The sequence below is a fragment of the Phalacrocorax aristotelis genome, chromosome 18 (genome assembly GCF_949628215.1).
Source record: "Phalacrocorax aristotelis chromosome 18, bGulAri2.1, whole genome shotgun sequence".
In the NCBI taxonomy this organism is placed as follows: domain Eukaryota; kingdom Metazoa; phylum Chordata; class Aves; order Suliformes; family Phalacrocoracidae; genus Phalacrocorax; species Phalacrocorax aristotelis.
In genome coordinates, this window is record NC_134293.1 from 12678538 (window position 1) to 12701630 (window position 23093).

The 23093-nt window shown below is 45.9% G+C and overlaps 1 protein-coding gene and 2 non-coding genes across 5 annotated transcripts; 1 reads left to right on the plus strand and 2 right to left on the minus strand.

The window, feature by feature from the left end:
• Positions 1 to 469: 469 nt before the first annotated feature.
• On the minus strand, positions 470 to 15187 carry LOC142066137 (myeloperoxidase-like). 3 transcript variants are annotated; one of them, XM_075113195.1, is made up of 14 exons: positions 15104 to 15187; positions 14012 to 14089; positions 13356 to 13452; positions 12319 to 12488; positions 11575 to 11698; positions 9296 to 9425; positions 8481 to 8681; positions 8070 to 8385; positions 6747 to 6907; positions 6105 to 6357; positions 4508 to 4678; positions 3442 to 3679; positions 2695 to 2912; positions 470 to 1331 (listed from the first exon to the last, which is right to left on the minus strand). In XM_075113195.1, exons 1-14 carry the CDS (start codon positions 15108 to 15110, stop codon positions 1291 to 1293), a joined length of 2205 nt encoding a protein of 734 aa, XP_074969296.1. In that variant the 5' UTR covers positions 15111 to 15187; the 3' UTR covers positions 470 to 1290. The 3 variants fall into 3 exon arrangements, with proteins under 3 accessions (XP_074969296.1, XP_074969295.1, XP_074969294.1); XM_075113193.1 differs by having other exon boundaries at positions 668 to 1331; positions 2684 to 2912; positions 15104 to 15116; XM_075113194.1 differs by lacking the exon at positions 15104 to 15187 and having other exon boundaries at positions 14012 to 14108.
• A 6810-nt stretch (positions 15188 to 21997) lies between these two features.
• On the plus strand, positions 21998 to 22079 carry TRNAS-UGA (transfer RNA serine (anticodon UGA)). Its single transcript has one exon. It is a non-coding gene; the product is annotated as a tRNA-Ser (tRNA).
• A 464-nt stretch (positions 22080 to 22543) lies between these two features.
• Positions 22544 to 22615, minus strand: TRNAE-CUC (transfer RNA glutamic acid (anticodon CUC)). The gene has a single exon. It is a non-coding gene; the product is annotated as a tRNA-Glu (tRNA).
• Positions 22616 to 23093: the final 478 nt, after the last annotated feature.

A 23093-nucleotide genomic window follows, 5' to 3' on the forward strand; every position in this document is an offset into this window, starting at 1 on the left:
ATCTCCTGGTTTCTGAATATTGCCTAGTTTTGCCCTGTCTTCTATGCGTCAGAGGATGGCGTCTTGCCTTCCTCTGCCCTGAGTCACCACAGCCTTTCCCCACTCCCCACACGCTGGGGGCTTATGGATCAGCACAGTCCCCATGCTCCATCGCTCACCTGGGGCCCTAGCAGCCCCACAGACCTCCTGTGGGCCCCCCGGGCCATGGGTGCGCAGCACGGGGCACTGGGCTGAGATGGGCATGACTTGCCAGCACACCCTCCCCATAGCAAAGCCTGCCTGCAGAAGCTTTAGCCATGGGATTTTCCCAAGTATCTCCTTCATTAGTCTAAACCAGAGACCAGAGAGGCACCTACTCCACCCAGAAGCTTCACTCATGACTCTACCATAGGCTGCCGCCTTCTTTCTGCCAGTCCCCGCCTTCCCTCCTGGTTGTGCCAAGGAGAGTTTGAAACTTAATATAATTTTTACATGTTTGCTATTTATTGACTTAATACAGTCTTGGGAGTGATAATCCCAGCCGGATGATTAATTTTTAGCCCTAGTAATTGTGGTTTACATACCAGCCAGCTTATGGTTTGCTTTTTTATGCTGATACATTTAGCTATGAACCGTAGCTAAAGAATGTTTTGGACACAGGTTTGACATACCAGAACTGATGCCAAATGTAGATGAATGCATACAATGTATTTTATTACTGCCCAGCACACCCAAACACACACACGTTCACGACAGGATTTAAATAAAAGATGTCTCTAGGCTTCAAGATGCAGCTGCTCTTCTCCAGTGTCTTCACAGACTGAAATCTCACTGCTAATTAGGAACAGCCTGAGCAGTTTATGCTCTTATGCAAAACAAGAAGGAGATAAGAAAAGTTTTGATAAAGATTACATGAACTCGCTAATTTCTGAGCAGGTACAAAGGATAAGGTATTTGATTTTGAAATGCAAGCACACCAACCTCCAGATTTGACACCCCTTCAGGATGGGAAGTTAAAAAATTGTCTTGATTGTGCCTTTAGAGCATCATAAAGCATCCAGCACCTAACCAAGTCTTGCACACCTCTGAAATTTTTTTAGGGCAACAGGCAATAAAATGTCATTACCCTTCCATCTGAAGACTTACATTACTCGAAGCTTTTACAAATAAATGGTACAAAAGTCACAGTACTGCAAGCAAAACAGTAGACAGTCTTGAGCTCCTCTCTGGGAAATCATGTGCTGAGTTGACAGCAGTCAGCTGAGCATGATGTACAGGCAGCAGTTTCCCAAGAGCAGCTCAGTGCCACCGTTAGGAGTTTCCGACACCAGTTTGATGAGCAGGATTAGAAACTGTCAATGAAGCAGAAAAAGCTACTGAGAGGCAGAAAGTCTTTCCAGGACACAATATTTCTCCCCACACTTTTATTTGACCCCATAGCTTAAAATAGTCACTGGCGAATGGGTAACTGAGTACCAGGTCACCCCTGTATCTTTGTACCTCTGAGACACCGCAGTGCTTCCAGCCTCGTCAAAAGGCACCTGCAGTGACCTAACATCAGACAGCCCTTTAGATGACCGCTTTTCAGGCAGTTTCTTGGCACTTGAAAAGGTTAAAGTTTTAGCGGTTGCTTTTTAACACCCTGGGATTTCACTGCCTCTGGATTATGCAAACACAGTTCAGCTTCCTCCCAGCCTGGTGATAAAAGAGCCACAGGAAGTGGCTCAGCAGATTTTAGTGATTGTAGGACTAAGTTAACAGAAGAAATCAGGAAACCTATATTGTTTAGAGAGAAGGTTAGCATCAGCTGGACTCTGTTCCTAAAGAATGGGGTGAAGTCAATTTAGCCTTTATATAAAGTGCAAATGTCTTTCTTAAATGGGAGTGTCTGTCTCAAAAACAGTTATTCAAACTCAGTACAGGAACTGCATGGAGATGCTTTGTGGTCTGTGCATGGTCAGAAGGACAGAGTAGGCAATCCCCAGATATTGTGATCATCTATAAATGGGTTGCCAGAAGGAAAAATTCAGTTCAGTCCATTCTGCTCAGGCCATACCTGTCTACTGCAAGTCTCTGTTCTCCGTACATTATTTGCAACTGGGCGAGTCCATCCCAAAATTATTCCAGTAGGAGGACACAGCTAGTTCCTCATCTCGTATATGAGGACACTGTTTACTGTCTTTCACGATGTGGCACACCATAATCTCTGACTATGCATATTAAACTACTGATGTGTCAGGCCATACAGTCTCAAAACAACTCCAGAGATACCTTCAAATGCTCCAAAGTTTTAGGGAGGACAAAGGGAGAGCTGGGGCTTGGAGCAGCAAAATAGGAATTTGGAGCAGGTTGGCTAATTCTGATTGATTTCTTCATGGACACTCTTCCTGTGAAGGAAGAATCCATTTGTCCTGGGATAAGATGCTTAGAGAAGGACACGTTCACAAGGACCAGAATGGACTGGATTTTCAGGGATTTGCCATCTAGCTGAAGAGGAAGAGGCAGGTTACTAATGGACGATGAAGGTGAGGGATTGCAAGGAGAATAGGCTAACAGCATGTCTGCCTCCAGTGGTGTCTGAGTGGGGCTGAATGGATGGCCAAGGTCTTTTGGGGGGCAGAGTCACTGTGATGACCTTAATTCTTTTATTTCTTTAGGCGCACAAGAGCCTGACCTTGTAGGACATCTATTATTTTTGACAGACCTCAGGCTTACCTTTTGGGCCACTCTCAGGTTCATCTTTCCAGGGTGAGAGGTCGAGTGCATCGATGTCATGGCAGTCAATGAAGTCCTCAGGATAACAGCTGACCTTGAACATATCCCTGGGTACCTTTCTGATACGAGTATTATCACAGATGATCCTCGACAGTGAGATTTTTCCGAGCGCATACAACTGCTGCTGAGTGAAAACTCCTGGGTTCTCCCACCAGAATCTGCAATGGTATTTTCAGAAGCAGCTTATAGTCTTCTTGAAGGCATTTGGTGCTGGTTACTTGCCAAGATGGGAATCTGGCCACAGTGAGGCTCTGCTCAGGTCCACCCTGACTCGTCAGGCAGCTGGCGCACCCCTTTGGAAAGAGGTGCCTCCAGGTGTGGCCAGGTCTGGGTTCTGCCAGTCACCTGCCAGTGCAGAGAGCCTGCCTCTTCCATGCAGCATCACTGGGCTGCTGGGATGCAGTGACTAATCGTCCCATTTGTACCCTGAAAGCACATGCCACCTCAGGCAGAGACTACTGATGATCACCCATGTCCTGGAGCTGGTGCTCCTCGACTGCATGGATCTGTAGGAATGCGCTGCAAAAAACAGCCCTTTCACAACTGGGCTAAAATTAAGGTGTGAGCTTTGCTGGGAGCACTCACTGGTGTGTTGGAGATGGGCTGGATCAGTGTGTCACATGAAATGTCAGCATTTTTTCCCCATAATAAGTTGAATGGGGAATGTTTGCTTTCAGAAATACATACCTGTCCCCGTCACGCAGGTTCCTGAACTGGGTGCCAAGGATGCAGGCCAGGAGGGGTCCAACTCTGCCCTGGGGAACAAAGGGCTCTGCAACTGCCCCAATCCAGAGGTCAATATTGTCCGGTGTCCCATACAACTTCATGAACTTCTTGGCCAGTTTGGAATTGCCTAGCACCTCAGACAATTCATCTACGTTTTGAGGCTGGGAGAGCCCACAGAAGTGCCTCCAGGCATTGTAACCTGCAAAAGCAGGAACAGTAGCTGAACAGGACCCATGTCTCCCCACCATCTGCCTAGACTCAGGCCCTAAACAGACCCCTTGGCCCATGAGCAATGGCATGAAAGGATCTGGAAGACATTATTGTCTAGAGAGCCACAACAAATGCCATGTTTTCAGAAGTCGTTTTTGTATGCACACATTAAACTAACAATTTGGGTTGTCTTTGTACACGACTACAGGTTCACACCCTGTCCGATAGAGATACCTAGTGCTGAGGGTGAGTGCACCAGTCTTTGCAGTTTTGGGAGGCAAAATTTCTAGGATCCAAGTCCTAGAAAAGAGCGACATATGGTTGCACTTAACCCAAGATCTCCCATTCTTCTCCAGCGCCTGGGGGCAATCACACCTGTGGGTGCAAGCCTCTTCTGCTCAGAGCTCTGGGTTGTCTGAAGACACAAAATAAGCATTGATGGGCAAAGAACAAAGCACAGATGGTCTGTCTAGCCCACATGACAGCTGAATGTGGTTGCTTGTGTCTGTACCTTCTGTACCCCACATGCTCTCTCTGTGCAAGACACCATTGTTTCTACCCCTCTTTATTACGTTATCCCAAATATCACCTTTGCTTTCCAAGCCTTTTGTCCTTGTCTTAAATCCCTCAGAAAAAGATCTTCATAAAGCAGAGACCCTTTCTTCCCTCAGCTTGACTGTCTACCCACCCTTCGCCCTCAAATTAAGGTACTGTTTCTTCTCTTCGGTATGGAAAAAGCTTAGTACACTCATGCAACTATAAACAGCAGAAGAAAAAAGAGTATTGTTCACAGGACTGTGGAGTTGTGCCTGCTTACCTGGAAGGCCATGGTCTCTTCCCCGTTGCATGTTCAGGGCTGCTAGATCCAGACCCATTATCGCTGTCTGTTCAAAAAGGTGGTTCTGGAGCTCCTCAACGAGCAGTTGATTCTGTTTCATCAGTTTTGCATGATCAACCATCATGCCCCGTATCAGTGGGTCAATGCCACCTGCATTCGTTGCAAAGCAGGGAAAAGGTTTTTGTACCAAGTTCCAGCTTTGATGTTCTGTTTTGTGCAGCTGGAACATTGCTGCATTAGACATCTTTTCTACTCTGGGCTGTGCGGGGTTCACCTAGCTTCATATTTCCATTTCAACATATACTAGTGCATATGTATATACCTACATATGCCAGTAGATGAGGCCTCCCTTTGGCAACCAGATTCCTCACTCCACCCCGTCTCCATCCCTCAACCTTCCCTTCTGCAGCCCTAAATCCACTTGCTGCCCACCCGGGCCGCCAGGTCACTTTCTGCAGAACTGCTCCTTAGCCTGTCAGTCTCCAGCATTTACTGATACGGGGGTTCTGTCCAAGGTGTAGGTTTTGCAATTGATTTTGGTTATAATTAGCTATTAATTGACAAATATTTATTAAAATATTAAATACAAACATAGAATCCATTCATGTGTGTTTGTCTTTATCATTGCCATTAAGAAGGCAGTATTAGTAAAACACAGAAAAATCGGCTGCACATGTGTATTTTGGTATGTTTTCTATAATTAGTTAGATAACTCATTTTGGAAGAGACATTTGTCTTCCTTGGAATGATTCACGTCTGCAGAGAGCAGCTGTATATGAGCAGGATCCCATAACTCCCTTTAGAGTCATGAAGAGAGGCGGCCACCACTAGGAAGCGATTATGCTGTCTTAGCTCAGTTGGACTGGACGCATCACCCTCTGGCAATGCCTACTAACTACAGGGGGATATATCTTAGATTGACCTGAACTATGGCACCATGAGTCTGGGCCTCCTGGAACTGCACAAGCAGTTGCACTGTTTGAGTGAATGTGCAACACTCACGCTGTCGGGGCTTGCTGAGCTGAGAGATTTACAGCAACCTGAGAAGGAGGCTTAATCTGCTACATATTCTGGTTATTTACTGACGTGTTCAGAATATGAATGCAATTATTGTGCAATGAACTGAGGAAGACAGCACTGAAAAACTGTGCAAAAGAAGCTACACGACTATATGTTCTGATGTAAAATCCTGCTCCAATGTGGCTGCTTCTGCAGGAACTGGTGCTCAATAACATTCAGCATTTGGGAGTATAACAGCATGTGATTTTTGGCAGGGCTCCTTTGCCCAGGTACAATGCAGAACCAGCATTAGGCCGTGTTTGGTGGCAATTCTGCTGGACTGTCCTGCTGCCCCACATTTAGCAGACCATGACCACCAATTTGTGTTCAGCCCCTTGGGTAGACATATCATGAGCACCTTCCAAGCTGAATGGCACTGTAATTTCCATGAGGCCCGTTAGATAAATGGAGCTAAAGCAGTTTTTGGAGTCTAGGCTCATGTGTCTTACCAGCTGACCTCCACTTGAGCGTCTGCTCCAGGACCAAACCAGGACTGCCGGCTGCCCCACATTCTTACCTTCCATTATAATTCTCCATGTAGCGCAAAAGGTCAAATGAAGAGGCACATGGGAGAATGACCCCAAAGGCTGAAAACTGTCATCCAAACGGGATACAAAAGGCTGTACTGACGTATGACCAAATCGGAAAGCCAGGGAAAAAACATTTGAGGCTCTAGGATCCACATTCTCATTGTAGCCACTGTACGAAGGGATCCACTTTCTGGTCTCCTCCCCAAGCACAAGTGGGAGGTAATCTCTGTATGTTATTATCTGAAAAAGCGTGAAAGCAGAGCAAGTTGTCATCAGCTGTAGCAGAAATACCATCAAGGTCAAGGGCATAGCATGAACATGGACTCTCCGTCCAGTAGCAGAGTTCATTAAGATCTTCAGAAAAAAAGAGCTGTAGCAATGGCATGAATTTGGCATAATATATTTAAATTATTTAATATAATAATATATTAAATAATTTATAAATTGGTAAAATAATGGATAAAAAAGCTCCGGATACCCGTGCTGTCTCAGATGGACCATCCTCACTCACAATTTTCAACTCCCACAAGTAACTCCACTAGATCTGCAAAGCACTGTTTTCCTCCTTTTCCTGGAGGAAAAACCATTCCTAAGCATGAATATGATAATCAGCGAGCAGCGAGCAGTACCTGGTTTATGGCCCCTACAATCTTTCGACTCTCTTGGTAAAGCTTTTCTCCATCCCAGTGAGGATTTAATTTCCTCAGCTCTGTAACCAGGTGGTTGTGTTCTCGTAGAAAGACAGTGTGTAGTGCAGAAAGTCCCAGGTTTTCTGTTACCCGTTTGTCACCTATAAATAAAAATATTTTATGAATTTTGTAAGTTGGTTTTTATTTCAGCAGCAGGTTTTTGTGTTAGGGCAGATGAGTTACAAGGGATGGTCAGTGATACTGGCAATAATGCTCATGGTTAAGCTTCCTGGCAATCATAATTCATGCCAGATATTCCTTTCCAGCACAGACAAAACATTCTCTGTCCAAACCATTTAGCCGAGACCATTGGAGAAGAGGCTTTGGGAAATTTAAGCTGCATTGCACATGATCATGAAGTAGCTGTAAATGTCTCATTTTGTGAAAAAAAATCTCATGTCTGCCTTCCTTTCATACCTCAAGGATTCAGTCTTCTTTTATATCAGTGCTGTGACTGTTAGGTGTTGAAAATTTGCCTCAGGTCACCCAAGTTGAAAACACCTCTGAGAGGTCTGTGAATGTGCCTTCAGCAGAAGTGCTGGGAGAAGACTGGCGGGGATGCAGTGAAGACCCTCTGACAGCTGATGGAAGACACACTGTCTCCTTGCTCAGCAAGGAGCTCTTGTGTGCAGGGAATGAGAAAATAATGTACAATGGGAACACTCTATATTCTTATGGGTGACTTTGCAAGCTTCACATTTTTTTTGATGTCGTGCCTATGATGGCTCACTTCCCATTTTAAAAAGCTCTGTGTTTTGAGTCATCTGTTTGTTTAAATTTCAGACAAACTTCTAGACTTGTCTTCTGATGTAGATTGGGATATTTGAAATATTAAAAATTTAGAATGTGGTACCAGGGAGAGTTAGCTAAATTGATTAAGAGCTTTTAATGGTTAGTATTGATTGAGTTGAAAACTGAACGGTGAATTCTAGGTAGGAGGGGGAAAAATGTCACTGAGAAGATTTAAACACTGGTGGTTATTCTATTCAAAATTTCTCCTACCTTTGAAATTACTTCTTAAAGGGAGGATGATTTGCTGTAACTCTTTTGGGACATTAAAACAAAATAATTTTTGTGTTTAATTAAACAATTATTGTTCAATTATTATTCTTTTTTAATTTAGGGGGAGGGTCCCCTGTCTTTCACCTTACAAAACTATGTCTTGCAGAACCTCATACAAATACAAAGCGATGTCAGACACCTGAACAAGATGATCCTTTTTGACTGTGGGCTGCTGAAAACTGCTCCACGGATGCACCTTACCTGCTTTAAAACAGGGGATGTTCATGCTTTCATTGGTGAGAACACAAACGCTTTTTGTTTTGTTCTCAAAGGGCAATAATTCCAGCCCCGCATCAGTAAAATTCTGGTTCACAGCCATCAAACCCAGCTGGTTTGTTTGATTTCTAATACTGTTTGCCACAGAGTCTTCGCTGCCGTACACCGTGCTGGCATCGATGAACGAGCTGACAGCATTGATCTGCTCACGAGTAAATGTTCTGGGATTGCACACGGACGCCGACTGGATGAACGGCATGCAGGAGTTTGACCTCAGCATCCTTGGGTCATCAGGCGGAAACTGAAGCAACCAAACATAAGCGATGCCTCAGAATGTCAGGTGGTTTTATTTTTACTCTCTTAAGGTAGCATGGGATGGAATGAAAGTCAGGGTACCTTAATCGGGAAGCAAGGGGACTTGAAGCCACAGTTGGTCTCGCAGCGAAGCCCCGGGCTTGCTCCTGCACCACTGGAGGGGCTTAAGTCTATGTCATGGTTGACCCACTGGCCCCAGTGCATGAAGGCAAGAGAAAGCACTTGATCTTGAGTGATGTTCTCATTGGCTGTGCGAGCAATTTCATTTGACACTTTTCGAACCTGCAGAAAATCAAAAGGAATATGTGTGTGACTATCTCTACCATGGTGAATTTACCTCTTAGTATAACACCCACTATGAGATCATGCATAAGATGATCTTTGATAGGCTTGTAGGAGTTATGGCATTAAACAGATACGTGCCATGCCCCAGCTCTTTCAAAACAGGTGTGATAGGTAGCACCCTCTTGACTTCACAGTTGTTCAGCCAAGCTTCATGGAAAGCTTTTTATGGCTGGAACTGATGTAGGTGCACACATCCAGAAAGTCAAGAAGATGGCTGAGGAACACCCAAGCCTCGTGGTCTGTATAAACCTGTGATGTATCTGAGCACACTGTGGTGGTGTCTGGATGGGATGCACACTTCTGGAAATGTTCCGTTGTCCATGCCTTGCTTAGTGAAGTATTCACAACCTTTTTGTTCATGTCTGTCTCCAACAAAAAATATCACCTTAAGCCATAGCTCCATTGGAGAAGACACGCCTCAAATTAGCACCTGAGATCAGAGGAAAGGATCACGCAGTTCACACTCTAGATGTTGTCACTGTTTCTTTTCTAATGAATGCAGTGAGGGCAGTGTCCACTACTGTTAGCTGGACAAGAATAAAGGTTCTCACCAGTGGGAGTGGAAATCCATTGTACAACTTTCCTTCACTTGCTCCTCTGGGAACAGACGCTCCATCTTCATACGCTGCTGGGAGCCAGCGAGCAAACGCGCGGTTCGATGCCCCCAGATGAGAATGATTTCTGGAGCATCACAAGAAGAAAAGCAAACATTGGTATTATTTCAGAAATAGACAGGCTTGCAGAGACTAATGTTTTACAGCCCTTTTATCCATGTCTGATTACTGTAGTAACAGAGGTGATAGCCAGAAAACACTGAGAAGTAAATAATAACAATATTATTACTACAGAGAAAAACAAACATTTTTGCCATCAAGAAAAGAATCCTCATGCCACTATATTAATTTTATTTGGCATTTAAATCTCTGTAGCACCTCTGTCTCCACTGCTGCTCCACACAAGATCAGTCTCACAGTGGGGCCACCACCAATTATCAGGGTGGCCATGCCTTTGTCCAGCTGAGGGCTGGAAGCTTCCACGGATGAAGATCCTCTACCTCTGTGGGGACTTGTGATAAAGCTGCCCCTTCACAAGTTTTCCCCATGTCCAGCCGAAACCAGAACATCTCAAACTGCAATCTGCAGCTGTGGCCACTTGTTATATTGCCTCATACTGCTCAGAAGAATTTGAATCGGGAAACTCAGCAACGCTTGTTCAGAACAATAATGCTGATTGAGCCAATGATCTGTGGCCCTAAGGACACAGAAACACAGGTTATTTGGGGGAAACCAGCTACTGAATGTCAGCGGGTGTACAGCAACTTTCTGAGTTTAACCTCTTAAATCCACAAAACCTGGCTAATACCAGCCTATACTGAAAAAGGAGTAGTATACCCAGAATTTACAGCAGTGTGCTACGAAATAAGAGCATGCCCTGGAACAATTGCCACACAATAGCTGAAGCAATTCCATCAAAAGTTAAGAACCCAGTACCAACACAGCTCTTGTTTTGATTGCTATTACTGTCCTTGCAGGCAGATTTTTGCATCATATTCAAGTGCTATCTCACAAAGGAGATGGAGACTCCCTTTTCACAAAGAGTCCCATGGAGAGGACAAGGGGGAACGGACACAAGTTGCTCTCGGGGAGATGCTGATTGGACATTGGAATAATCTCCCCAGGGAAGGGGTTGACTCGGCCACGTTGGACACCTTCAAGAGTCGCCTGGACAGGGTGCTGGGCCGTCTTGTCTAGGCCGTGCTCTTCCTAGGAAGGTTGGACTAGGTGATCCCCGAGGTCCCTTCCAACCTGGGATTCTGCGATTCTCATGTTGTGCATCTCAGGCTGAACATGTCACAGAGGCCCCTCACTTCTGAGTGCCTTGTTATCTCGCTGGCAGGCCACTAGATTAGCAAGGCCAAGGACAACCCTACCCTGAGCCTAAAAGTCAGCAAGGACACTGCTGTCCTTGGGAACCTGAAGGCTCTGGGGTCTGTGGGTAAAGGTACAAACTGACTGTGTAACACTAGCACCTGAGTGTGAGTGAGCTCTCTGCACGTGTGATGCAGAGTTGTGCTATGTCTTCACATCTGGCACATCTGTTTCATGCCAGATGCACATCAGATGCAAGTTCCGCTCAGACTTGGGGGCTGGAGACAGAACAACAGGACAGCAAACTTTGACTTCCAAGAATTAAGCTAGAAATTTCGCCATCTTCTGGTAAAAAAAAAAAAAAAACAAACCAAACACCAACGAACAAGGAAATAAATGTTTGATCCGAAATTTGAACCAGGAGGGAAGCTATGCACAAGAAGCTGAAGAAGTAATTTTTTTCAGATTAAGAATACACAATACATGAAGATAGAAGAGCCAAGAATTAAAGTCTCATTCACTTCCAATCCTTATGCATCACCACAGTAGCCACACAGATATGTTGATAATTCAGTATTTTCATATGAACCAGCCTGGGGAAATCCATGCTACAGAAGAGTGGAGGGGTGATTTCTTGGAGCCTCAAGCTGAGTGAGAGGCTGGCTGTCATAGCCCCATAAATCTGCTTTCCTCAACTTTTCACCTCCCACCACCCCAAGAAGTCCCTTCCTTCACCCAAAGCAGCACATGGAGGGCAATAGACACAAACCTAAAATTTTCAAGAAATAATATCTTTTTCCTGCCAGGCATAGGTAGAAAGAAACATCTGCTATAAGCACCACTAAAATGAGCATTTTGCTCTTCTTGCCCTGTTGAAAGGTACTTACAAAAAAGACCTTAAGCCATCTATCCTGGGTCAAAGTACAGACTTGAGAATCTCCTTCTCCACATGCAAATCCTACCTGTTGTTGCACTCCCCAGTAATGGTCCGGTAAATGTCATGCTTTGGGCATTTAATGGACCGAATCTGATAGTCACAGCCAGTTCCTTTGGAAATCACCTCTTTCTGTTTCTTGTCTAGCAGGTCTGCAAGAGAAACCATGCAATAATAATACAATAACATCTTCTCTTACTCATTTTTATTTTACCTTCTCGATATTCTAGGTCAACCTTTGAGTCGGCCGAGTCAGAGCTGTGGATTTGAATTGTTAATTTGGTCCCTAAACCCTTTCGTGGATCAGTTCTCACCTCTGGACTAGGGAAACTGGGTTGGCATGGAAAAACTTTCTGGGGAAATATAGGGAGCATCATCACCAGCAACGTTTTACCCTAGACTGGGAACAAAATTTTGAGCCTGCAGAGTGGTACCACCTGGGCGGGTGGGTGTGAGGACCCAAAGTCCTGTTGTCAGCAGTGAGAGCCTCCTGGCATTCAGCACGATCTGTCCAAGTTTTATCACATGTATTGTTAGGCTATTTTTACCATCAAAAAAAAAAGAGACAGGCACTGCCAAAGATGATGATTAAAACACCAAGTAGTCTGATCTGCCTCTGAGCGTGCTTAAAGTTTATTCGCCTGGGGCTGTGTGGGGAAGGGTTTTATTACCGGTTATTTGGATCATGGCAGAGCTGCTCTCTGACACTCCTACTGTAGTAGATTTTCTGCTCTTAGCTGTTTTTAAGACATTTTGGTCTAAACCACATTACCTGTAAGATTGAATGTCCATTTCCCAGAAAGCTTTATTTTGAGGAGTTTCAAAGTAGTTTCGAAGTAATCAGCAGCACGTACTGCAGATCTGGTTGTTCCTACTGGGTCCTTTAAGTGCTTCAGGAAATCCATTGGGTTTGCAACCTTTTCCTGTAGTTTTCTCTTTAAGCTGAACATAAAAGAGCCCCATGAAGCACATTCTCTGAAATCAGACCTCATCTGTCATGCTAGGCTGGGTGTACTTAGACGTGACAACGCTGCTGGGTCCCAGGCAGGCTCTGCTCACCTAGGACAAGCTGGCTGCTCATCAGCTTTGCATATCATCTCAGACAGATTTTGGCAAACAAATGTGTGATGCCCTGTTTCAAGTTTGCATTTCATCTTTGTCACAATAAATTTTGTTACATCATGCAAACAGCTAGATCAATGGAAAACTGAGTTATCCAGTGACTGGATAAAATTTTACATTTAGTATGTCACAAGAAACATTCTGTGACCAGAGAGACAACCTAGGTCCTTTTGCTTCTCTTCCTGGTCCCATGGCTCTTTCTTGCACGGTGAAAAACCTTCCATAGGGTGAGTGGAGAAAGACTCCCCAAAGCAACCTGATGCCTGGAACCAGGCTTTTGGAACACTACACAGAGAGCTACATGGGTTTGTACTTCCACCGAAACTTATTTGTGACAGGGTGCTCATCTTCACAGCTGCTGCATGACTGTAGTCCTTCTGGAGAGGGGCAGAACTTCAGAATCTAGGAGAGGACTCAACATGTGTTCAGCATGACCACAATGGACTACTGAGAGGCACCCATGGCAGTGTAGGTGAGGAGGCAATAGCTGGGGCTGATGAAGGGTGGCCCTGGCGACGGGACACTAGAATCCAGCCAAATGCAGCAAAATTCTCTCCAACTATGGCAGGGAAAGCCCTTGAACAAAGGCATTTCCATGATAAACATGCATTGGAAAACATAAGAAACACACATATATTTTCTCTTATTTCCTTATAATGTCAGGATCCTCATGCAAAAAGCACTCACCTTTTACGGGCCTGTAAATATAGCGTGTCTACCAGCTGCCTAGCTTCACTAATGCTGCTCAGAAGAGATGAGTCTGATAGCACCTCTGAGTCGTCTACTGAAAAAAGAAAAGCAGAAATTGAGGCTACTTTGTAATGTCCATCAGAAGCTACACACCCCACTCCATCACTGGGCACTGAGGTGGCCTGACTCGCTCAGGTCCTACTGCGTGTTTAGTGCTACCTGGACACCTTTATCTGTGCTCCTCTTGCTTGTCTGATTCACCCCATTGCTGAGGTCCTGAAAGTCACAGGACTAGAAGTGACTGTAAAGTGGTAGCTTATTATCTGTTTAACAGAATTGGCTCTGAAGGCTTTGGGAGGCTTTTAGGGACTTATTTTCCACCCTTCTTTTTGAAGCTATTCTTCCCTGTAAGAAGGGGCATGAACAGAAGAATCTGGACCCAAGTTCCCTGTCCTAAAATGATCATATGCTTGGAAGACCTGTCGGTTAAATAGACAATCCAAGTTTCTTAGGCATTGACTTCACTATTAGTGGGTCAGTCTACAGGATACTTCAATTTTATATTGGAGCTATATCTAATAAGGAACTCAGACTGAGTTTTGACTCACACCCTTTCAAGCTCGGTAGCAGCAGAATGAGAAACAGAAACTTACTATTTAATGAGGAGGCCAATGCTCCAGCTAAGTAGAGAGTGATGATGGATCCTAAGAGAGTAATTCTTGGGTTTATGCCTAGAGAGAAACGCAACATAAAATTTCTGAATGGCCAGGGCTTCACTGAAGCATCAGAAGAGATTGACAGGTTTGGTTTGAATATTTCTTTCAGGATATAGGAATAAAATACAGCGCCCCTCTGATCAGGCCAGTGGGTGGGACTCTGGCTGGAGAGGGCTGTAGCTGCAGGTGGTTGGCAGGACACAGGGACAGCCCTGTGGTGTGGGACGTTCAGTAAGCTGGGCTAAGTGACTGCCAAGGAGGAGGCAGCCAAGTGCAGCCCAGGCTTCAGGGATGGAGACTCTTGGGAAGGTACATTGGAAGAGGGCAGTGTCCTGGTGTCCTGCCTTTGGTAGCGTCCTTCTCAGGTGGCTGGTGTAGAGGAGGCTAGAGCCCACATGTCCCTTGCTGTCCCCTTTCAGTCTTGTTCCTGAGTATAACAAGTTCAACAAGTCTTGCACTGGTCCTCCAGCCTTTGACCCCCTTTATTAGTCATCTTTATGACCTCTGAAATTTATTTATATTCCTTTTTCAAATTAACACTAGAAATGTGTATCATTTGGTCTCATCAGTGTTATATACAATGGCAGAATGCCTTCCCCGAAGGGACATCTTTAACCAAAAGGTGGCAATTAGACATATTTTAAGTAATTTAGTCAATATTTTAATTTTTAAGAACAGGAAAAACAGACAAAATTTGGAAAAACTAATGAACTTCTCACAGTGGGACAGGTTATGTTACATTTACGGTAGGTAGAAATTCTTCAACCATCTTCACAGGGACTGTAGGCTGCATACTCCTTGCAATCTTGCAGGGTATTACTACAAGAGGCATGAAAGTTGTCATTTCTTGCTTCTCAAAATATATTTCACATATGGGGGGGAGAAGGAAGTATGAAGGACCACCAGCTCCTAATGTTATACTCTGTCTGCTCATCTCCCTTGGGCTCACCCATGGAAGGCACCAATACCCACGCCAGAAACATCAAAACAGTCAAATACAGATACAAAATTAAAAAGCACTGATCTTACCTGCCATCTCTGCAGACCTGGTAAGACTGGGAAACAAATCAGTCCTTTATAGCACTTGCACAAAGGCAGAAATTAGCCTGGTCTGACCTGGGTGTGGCCAAAAGGGAGAAACTGGGACTAGATTGAGCCAAGAGGAAATATCTGCTAGTTTGCTTTCCTGGATTAAGCAGAAAGGTGCACAATTCTCCATTCTTCTTGAGTAAATGTTGAATTTCTTTTTGACAAGTCAGTGAAAAAGGAAAAAGAATAAAGACACATGTTTCTCTCTTGCAAGTGAAAGAGATAGGCTTAGTTTTATGACAATAAAGGATGGTGGAATTTGGCTTCTTTTTCCCCGTTCCTTGACATATCTGATTTGGGAAGGCAGAAATGCGTCATTTTGCCAACATGCATTTGTGGAGCATACCAACGTCCAAACACAGTATGTCTGAATGATGGACCTGCCAAAATTTGTATCCAGGAAAACCAAAGTTGAGTCCCATTTAAAATTGCTTAGTGAGATGGTTTGTATAGTTAAACAGTCATCAGGTCAGCAGTGATTTGGAAATGCATATAAAATAACTGCTGATCATTGTCGATGGCAAAGACTGGACAAAGAACAAGGCCGTTGCACAGACAAGCTTGAGCTGTCTCCAGTTAAACTGTATGCATAGTAATATAGACAATCACAAAGTTATATCTGTGCAAATAAGCAGAGGCCGGGGTACAAAATGGGAGGTTCCATCTGGAAATATCCAGAAAGGAACAAAGTGTTGGGTCAGCCAAACACTTCTATATGGATTACAAGAGCTATACAGTCAGAAAAAAGGGCTGTACTTTGATGGACAAATGGGAAGGTTGCAGAAATAAAATAATTCTTTGAACATCAGTCACGCTGATCACAAAAGACAATGCTGAATTCTTACTGACAATCAGCCATGTTTAAATATTTTCACAGTTCTTATTAAGCCAAAATAATTAAAAAGAAAATATGAGAAAGGAAATTGCTAAGAAACACATATCATTTTAAATCTGGGAAAAAAAAAAAGATTTGTGAAGGTCAGGTTTTCCGAAACTGAAAATACAATGTCAATATTTCTCCCCTAAAGAGAAATTCAAAACCAAGAGCAGGAGCCGTCCCCTAGTATCAGAGGGACTCTGATCACCCTGGCAGGAGCTCTACCTTGTACATCCAGCTTTCTCCCTACAAAATGCACATAAGCAGAAGTCCAGGTACCTGAAGGGTGGATTTGCTCTTTCTTTTGTATATTTTATGTGTATCGTTGCAATTGCATTCGTGCCTTAGTGACAGTCTGGGACCCGCCGGTTGCCCTTGGTACAGGGACACCTGCCTTTGAGGATGCACACCATCATTTGCAGGTGGCCCGATGCTGCTCCCAAGATAGTGGTCACCTGCCGTGCAAATGTTGCATTAACATCACGTGTCCTACCGATTGCTCAAGACTGGGTGTGTAAGCACAGTACCCAGGGCTTTCTTGTGTCCTCAGGCAAGCTGCTCTACGTTGCCTCCAACTAGGATTTATGGTGTTTTGGTGCAATCTTTTGAACTTCAAGAGAAAACAGGATATCCTACCACGAAGGCTGATGTTCATTCAGCAAAGTGTTCAGGACAACTGGGCAGCCAGGGCATTAATTATCCATTAATTAGCCTACCAAGCAGCAGATTCCTCCATCAGATCTCCTCTCTGTCCTGCTTGATTAGACGTTGCAGATTTCTTCTCTTCCGTGCTCTTGGTATTATTAATATTACTTCTCGGTATTACTAGTCAGGCTGCAGATCTTCACCCTGAGATCCTAGTGTAAACCTAGCAACCTGTAGCTAAGTGACCATTGATGGTGTTTGCTAAATATGTGATTAAGCATTAGCTGTAGCCACATTAAACTTAAGCAACACAAAAAAGAAAGAGCTCATTATTACATTCCTTATTTCTCATCCTAATGGCAAAAAGTAACATTCTCCCCTTCCCCATTTGACACACCTCTGATTTTCCTGCAAGGCCTTTCAGCACCCATTTTAATGACACAGGCACATTTAGGCTAGTAAAACCCAGGCATGAACGATGCCTCGAGGTTAACAGCGATTAGGGACTTAATTTAGGCACAACTTCAAACATACAAAGCTTCTTCACCTGCCAATGGCACATTTTTCCTATGTTCAAACTGTGGACTTATTTACATCCTACTGAGAGCCAACAGCCCGTACAAGCCAAGCCTGTCCTTGTCCAGGGGACAGTAGCATGGAAGAACCACTATTGGTTTACAAAACTGTGTCCAGTGCACCTTCTGCTCCAAGAGATGAAGGGCAGAGCTTGTATACAGATGGAGTGAGCAGGATAAAACAGGAAAAATTAAGAAGTGGTAGGTTAGCAGCACATAAATTGTAGGGCAAGTAGAGGAAGAAAAGTTCCTGGCAGTTCAGGGATGACATTTAATAGAACCAGTTTGTCCAGCTTTAAAAATATAAAGGCCACAGCACTAAAAGTAACTAACTCTTTATGGAGAAGGCCATCTGGTTCTATGCTCCAGGCCACATAGTGCACTAAAATACAGCCCTTGGACAGCAGAGGACTTTCAGAAGGTGGTGCACAGAGAAAAGCTGGTGATGAGAGTACTCTGCACAGCTTATAGTCCAGCTTCCTGGAATAGCTCTTATGGACCAGATACAGGCTCGCTACTGGATGCTCTCTGGGGAATATGTAAAGGGACAGCCCCTGAGCAGCAACGTGGGTTGAAAACACATGATTCAAAATGGAGAAGCTGTGGGCTAAGAGACTATTTCCTCTTTTTTTGTCATCGTATTATAGAGCGGTAGCTCTCCCACCCAGAGCACCTTCCTTCTGCTCATGGTTTGACCAATCTACCCACATCAGCCAGCAGCTTCAGGGGAACAGGAACACCAAGAAGGTCTCACTCCAGCCTGGGATGGTACGAGGTGAGGTTTGCTGAGAAAAAACCCTCGGTCCCCCAGCAGGAGACGGTACCCATATTGCAGCAGCTGCACATGTCCTCGAGGCCCCCATGCCCATGGTGTGGTCATCTCACTTCTGACTGTTCTCTCAGTGGGACCTTTCATAGTATTGGTGTGGGAGTCACAGCAACAGCAAGAGATGCTCAGGAGGTGGCACCAAAGGTCTTTCCAGTATCATTGAGGTGTTCACTTCAAGGGTTTCTCTAGCTGCACAATGACCAGGGGTGAGATTATTACCTCTCTTTGAAGTCCTCCTTTAAAGGCTCACCACTCATCAACACCCAAGGCTATGAAACCTTCTTAGAGCAGCCCTCCATCAGCCACAAAGTGTACTTCGTAGCCATGACAAGGTACCCTGGGCAAACACACAGTGGCTTTGCCTGCCATGCAGAAATAGGTGAGCCCAGCAGACTGGGCAGCGGCATCAGTGAGTACAGGCTGCTTTGTGCCTCTTTCCTGAAAGGACATCCATGGGATGACCATCTGTGGCCTTCTCAGACTGTACTGTGGGACAGCCCAAGCGTTCTTGCTGCCGCTGTTGCCTGCAGCACTCTTGGCAGTCCCTACAGTCATGAGGACTGTGCCAACTCAACATGCCTCAGCCAGGTAGGGTGTTCAGACCTAACTCTGCCCTGAGTAGTAGGAGCAGCTCCCAGGGCACGAAAGCTGAGGAAGGCCATCCATGACTTTCTACCACAGTGGTAGGACCCACCACACCCACCAGGACAAGCTACTGCACATCCACCCGTGGAAAGACCTCAGCTTGCAGGGCCTATACATGACTCCTGTCCCGAGCAGCAGCTAGAACATCTCTTCCTTATGAGCAACTCTCCTTTCCCGGGGTCTTGTCCCTTCTCCCCCTTCCCATGGACCAAGTTCCCTCTCTTCTCCATGAATAAAATCTTTAGTTTCTCCTCGTGAACTGAACTTCTTCCTCCCTATCTTTTAGCAAAAACCCCCTTCCATTTCTTCAACTTTTGTTTGACAGGGACCCCATGCTCAGACCGGACCATGAGAGATGGATGGCTTCCCTGGAGATGGAGTTGGCAGGTCTAGAAGGAGACTTAGCTGTTGTTTATGCCAAGCAGGAGGATAGTTTCTCTATTCTTCCGGTTTACTTTATCTTCCTGCTCTGGAACCAGGTCCCATCTTATCCAGGAGTCTGGGACACAGCCATACACCAAAGCAGAAGCAGCTGTCAAGCCCCTAGAAAACCACTGGGAGAATACATGGCTTCAAAAGTTCCAGAGATTTATTTAAACAAAGAGGGAGTGAAAGAAGATTTAGATACTCACTGCAGTTTTCATCATGTCATACCACCTGGGATACATGGGAATAAATCGCTACAGTGGACCCTTTTCCCTGAACTAGAGCTTAATTTCTAGAGAGGCTGAATACATGAGTAGATGTAAAAAATTAGCACAAATTTTGGGGTTTGATTCAATGCTTAACCATGTGAAGAAGCTTGCAGGGGTTCATTAATATTCACAATGCATATGTATTAGTCTCCTCTTGATCATCATATGCCATCATATTACAACCAGCGAGATGCTTAAGCACCGTTTTATGGTCAGAACAAAATGTCTTCAACATTACAACAGGTAATGGGATGCAGCAGTGAATGGCGACCACTCTGTGCTGGGTCCAGCAAAGCCAGTGCTCGAGCAAGGCAGTCACTATTTTCTGAAACTTGGAAGATCAAAGGGTGGAAACTTGCAAGTAGAGCAGAGTCTGAACATTTCTTTGAAGAAGAATAAGGTCTGTCTCATGACAGACCTTGTGGTTTTCTATGTTGCACAATACTGAAACATGCCATTTATTACAAGAGAAGAGCTGCCAGTTCTCTGTTGAAGTAAGACTTTTCTATAAACACAGCCTGTTCTTTCTAATAGGCAAGACTGTTTTGTCTGTAAATATCACAAGAATTGTAGACGAAGATAAGTGTTCACTGCTGATGACACAAGATTTGGTAAGAAAAAAGTCAACAAAAGAAACCCAACTCTGAAAACCTTGTGGGAAATCTGTCTAGTGCAACAGAAGCCTGAGTCCAGCCAGGCTGCAAGAACCAACTGAGGGTAAGGTTCTGCGGATTCTGTTTGGGCTTCAGAGCTCTCCAGACCACACCTTTTGCCCTCCTTAACCCCTTCGGACCTCTCTTTCAAGCTCTGGTCCCCTCCAAGCTCCTCTCTTTGGGTACCACAGCTCTCCAGGTCCCTCTGCTCCCCCTCTGGCCCTCTCCAGGTCCCTCCACTGGGGTCTGGGCCACCCCCTGTCCTTTCCATATACACTGTGGATCCCTCCAGGCCCCTCCTTTTGGACTCAAATAATGCACGAGTCTATGCATTCTGGTCTGGTCCCTCCAGGTTCCTCCATTTGCCATCTAAAGGATGTTCGAACCCCTACCCTGAAATGAAACCTCACCTGAACAGAGCTCTTTGGATACTAAATGTGCAGTACTTAACCCTCAAAAGGAGAAACAGCTCATTCCAGACCACAGACCTCATCTTCACTAACTGTGCCCCTCGGGGTATTAGCAGCTTTCCAGCTCTAAAGGCTCTCCACTCTTGTGCCATACCCTAACCTGAACGCCACAGGCACTTCAGGAGATCCAGGGAATGTATCTCCCAGCTTTGAATGTGAACATGGAACCTGCAAGAGGGAGAAGGAAACCTGAGTAACTGAAAGGTATGAATTTAAGCTAGCCTTTCTCCTGAGTCTCTCCATAGTTGTCCAAAGATAGTATTCCCTCGACTCACCCCTCTCTTTAGCTCTATCACATTTGCTGGCCTTGCTTTACTCACTATCTCATGTGTCCAGTGATCAATCTGGTTTGAGTACCTGGTTTCCAAGACATTGATGCATCTGAGCAGGCGGTCACCCATGCCAGGGCATCCATCCATGCCTGTGGGACTGTGCCAAGCCTGACCCAGTGTCAGGACTATGCTCCGCCCTGGCCAGTGGGGAGGGAAATCAAACTACCCAGCAAGGCAGAGGCCAGGGAGGGTGGCAGCGCAGACAGACCCTCCTTTAGGCTGGGAATGGAGCATGGAGGAGCAGTTCCTACATGGCGAGGTTTCCATCCAAGCTACTCCCTGCCGATAAACCCCCACGGGAGAGGGGTGGGGTGCCAGCGACATAGCGAAGCACACCCACGGCTCTTGGGGATAACACTAAGAACGCAGAGAGGGCACTGGATACCTCAGAATGGGTTCCCAGAGCCAGCTTCTTGCCAAACCAGGGATAGGCAAGTTCTTCTAAGACTGTACTCCACATAAGACTTTTGGGCTCCTAAGGAGAGATCAAAGTTACTACCAGACCTCACTCAGCAAGGATTTCTTCTTGACAGTCACCTTGTCTTCCTTTCTCCAAACCCCCTCTTCCAAAAGCCAAAAGGTAGGAAGCAACCTGGTGAAAACAACACAAGCCTGCAACATCATCCTGCCAGCTGTAGGACAAAACACTGCCTGGACTGTGTGTCAGACTGCCTCAGTTAGCAAAGTCTGGACCTTTTTTCACAGAGGCAAATATATGTATATGTGGGGAGGGGGGCAGAGAAGGCGTTGGAGGAGGCTGGGATGTTCCCAGACTGGGAAAGAAGGTTGGGGATGGTCGTCCAGGGACAAGTTTCCTGTTGGATACAAGGAGTTGAGATGGGACATAGATCTCCCACCACCTCCCTCTCCCATGTCAACCACTGAGGTTGTGACCAGCGCCTACTTCTCTTTTCCAGCACTGCTGGGATCCTGATTTCCATGTCACCCTTAGCTCTGTGTAGAGCAGGTGACAGCAGTAACTGAAGAACCCATGCTGGGTGTGCAGCAGGGGCCAGGAAAGCAGAACACACATCCAGGGTGGGATCAGCTCCTGTTGTGTCCCCTGGGGCAGGGTGACAGCATGGGCTCCTGCAAAGCCCCTCTGTGCAAGCTGCTGTGATGGCCGAGCGGTGAAGGCGTTGGACTTGAAATCCAATGGGGTTTCCCTGCGCAGGTTCAAATCCTGCTCACAGCGGGAGCTTTTACTGGCAGCCCCTGCCCTCCTGTCCCCAGGAGGGACAGACACAGACCTGTCATCCTTCATCAAGAGACCCTGCATTACTGCCCTGGCCCAGGCTCCCTGGGAGCCCTTTACTTTAGGAGAGAGAGGGTCAAGATGATGTTCAGGGTTGGCAGTGCTGCATCTCTCCTTATCACAAGAAGAAATCCTGCAATAGCAGGTCCACCCCACACAGCTGGGTCACCCTGCTCCCTACAGCCCATGGCTGGCTTGTGGCTGCCCTCCATCTGAGGATGTTTTTCTGGTGGGGGGGAGCAGTCTGATGGCAGTGGGGTGACAGGTGGCTGCTGCCACCCTCCAAAATTGATCCAACCCTGACTCAGCCCTGTGTACTGGTTGTGGGATGTCTTGAACCCCGTGCTGAATCCCAGGAGCTGCTCAAGGGCAGTGCAGCCACCCAGGAAAAGGCTGGGACCCCCTTCCCTGGCTGGGAATCGAACCCAGGCCGCGGCAGTGAGAGTGCCGAATCCTGACCACTAGACCACCAGGGATGAGGTGGTGGTGGTGGCGGTGGACCTGTTGGTGGCCACCAACCAAGCTCTGAAGGGACAGGGACACATAGGCCTCACAGCGCAAGGAGAGGAGCAGATTGGATGGATGCCACAGACTTTCTGGGGGACTATGCAGGGATGCCCGCTCCTTTTTGAGAGCTGTGGCATTGGGAAGACCTTCTGTGCAAGAGGACCCCATCTCTGCCAGGCTTGGGAAGTAGGAGGTGGCTATGCCAGGACTCTGATCACTGCCAAAGGCAGGTTTGGGGAAGGCAATGATGGCCAATGGTTCAAGAAAAGCCTTAGCAGTCCCCTGGGGGTTCACCAGGGAGGTTCAGTGCTGCTGCTGCTGGAGCATGGACCACATTTGTGCTGCTGTACATTGCCAGGCTCGAGTGGCACACATCACACTCGGCACAGGCGATCCAGCTTCATGAACACAACAACCCCAGCCCCCGGTGCACAGCCAGGGTTTCCC

Bases quoted from the DNA above. Each gene is read 5' to 3' on its own strand.
- LOC142066137 (XM_075113193.1), bottom strand. The intron at 11,699-12,318 runs GTAATGTGGTTT...TTTCTCTTGCAG, and splicing joins ATGGACATTCAATCTTACAG to ACCTGCTAGACAAGAAACAG. The intron at 6,358-6,746 runs GTACTGCTCGCT...ACGCTTTTTCAG, and splicing joins TTGTAGGGGCCATAAACCAG to ATAATAACATACAGAGATTA.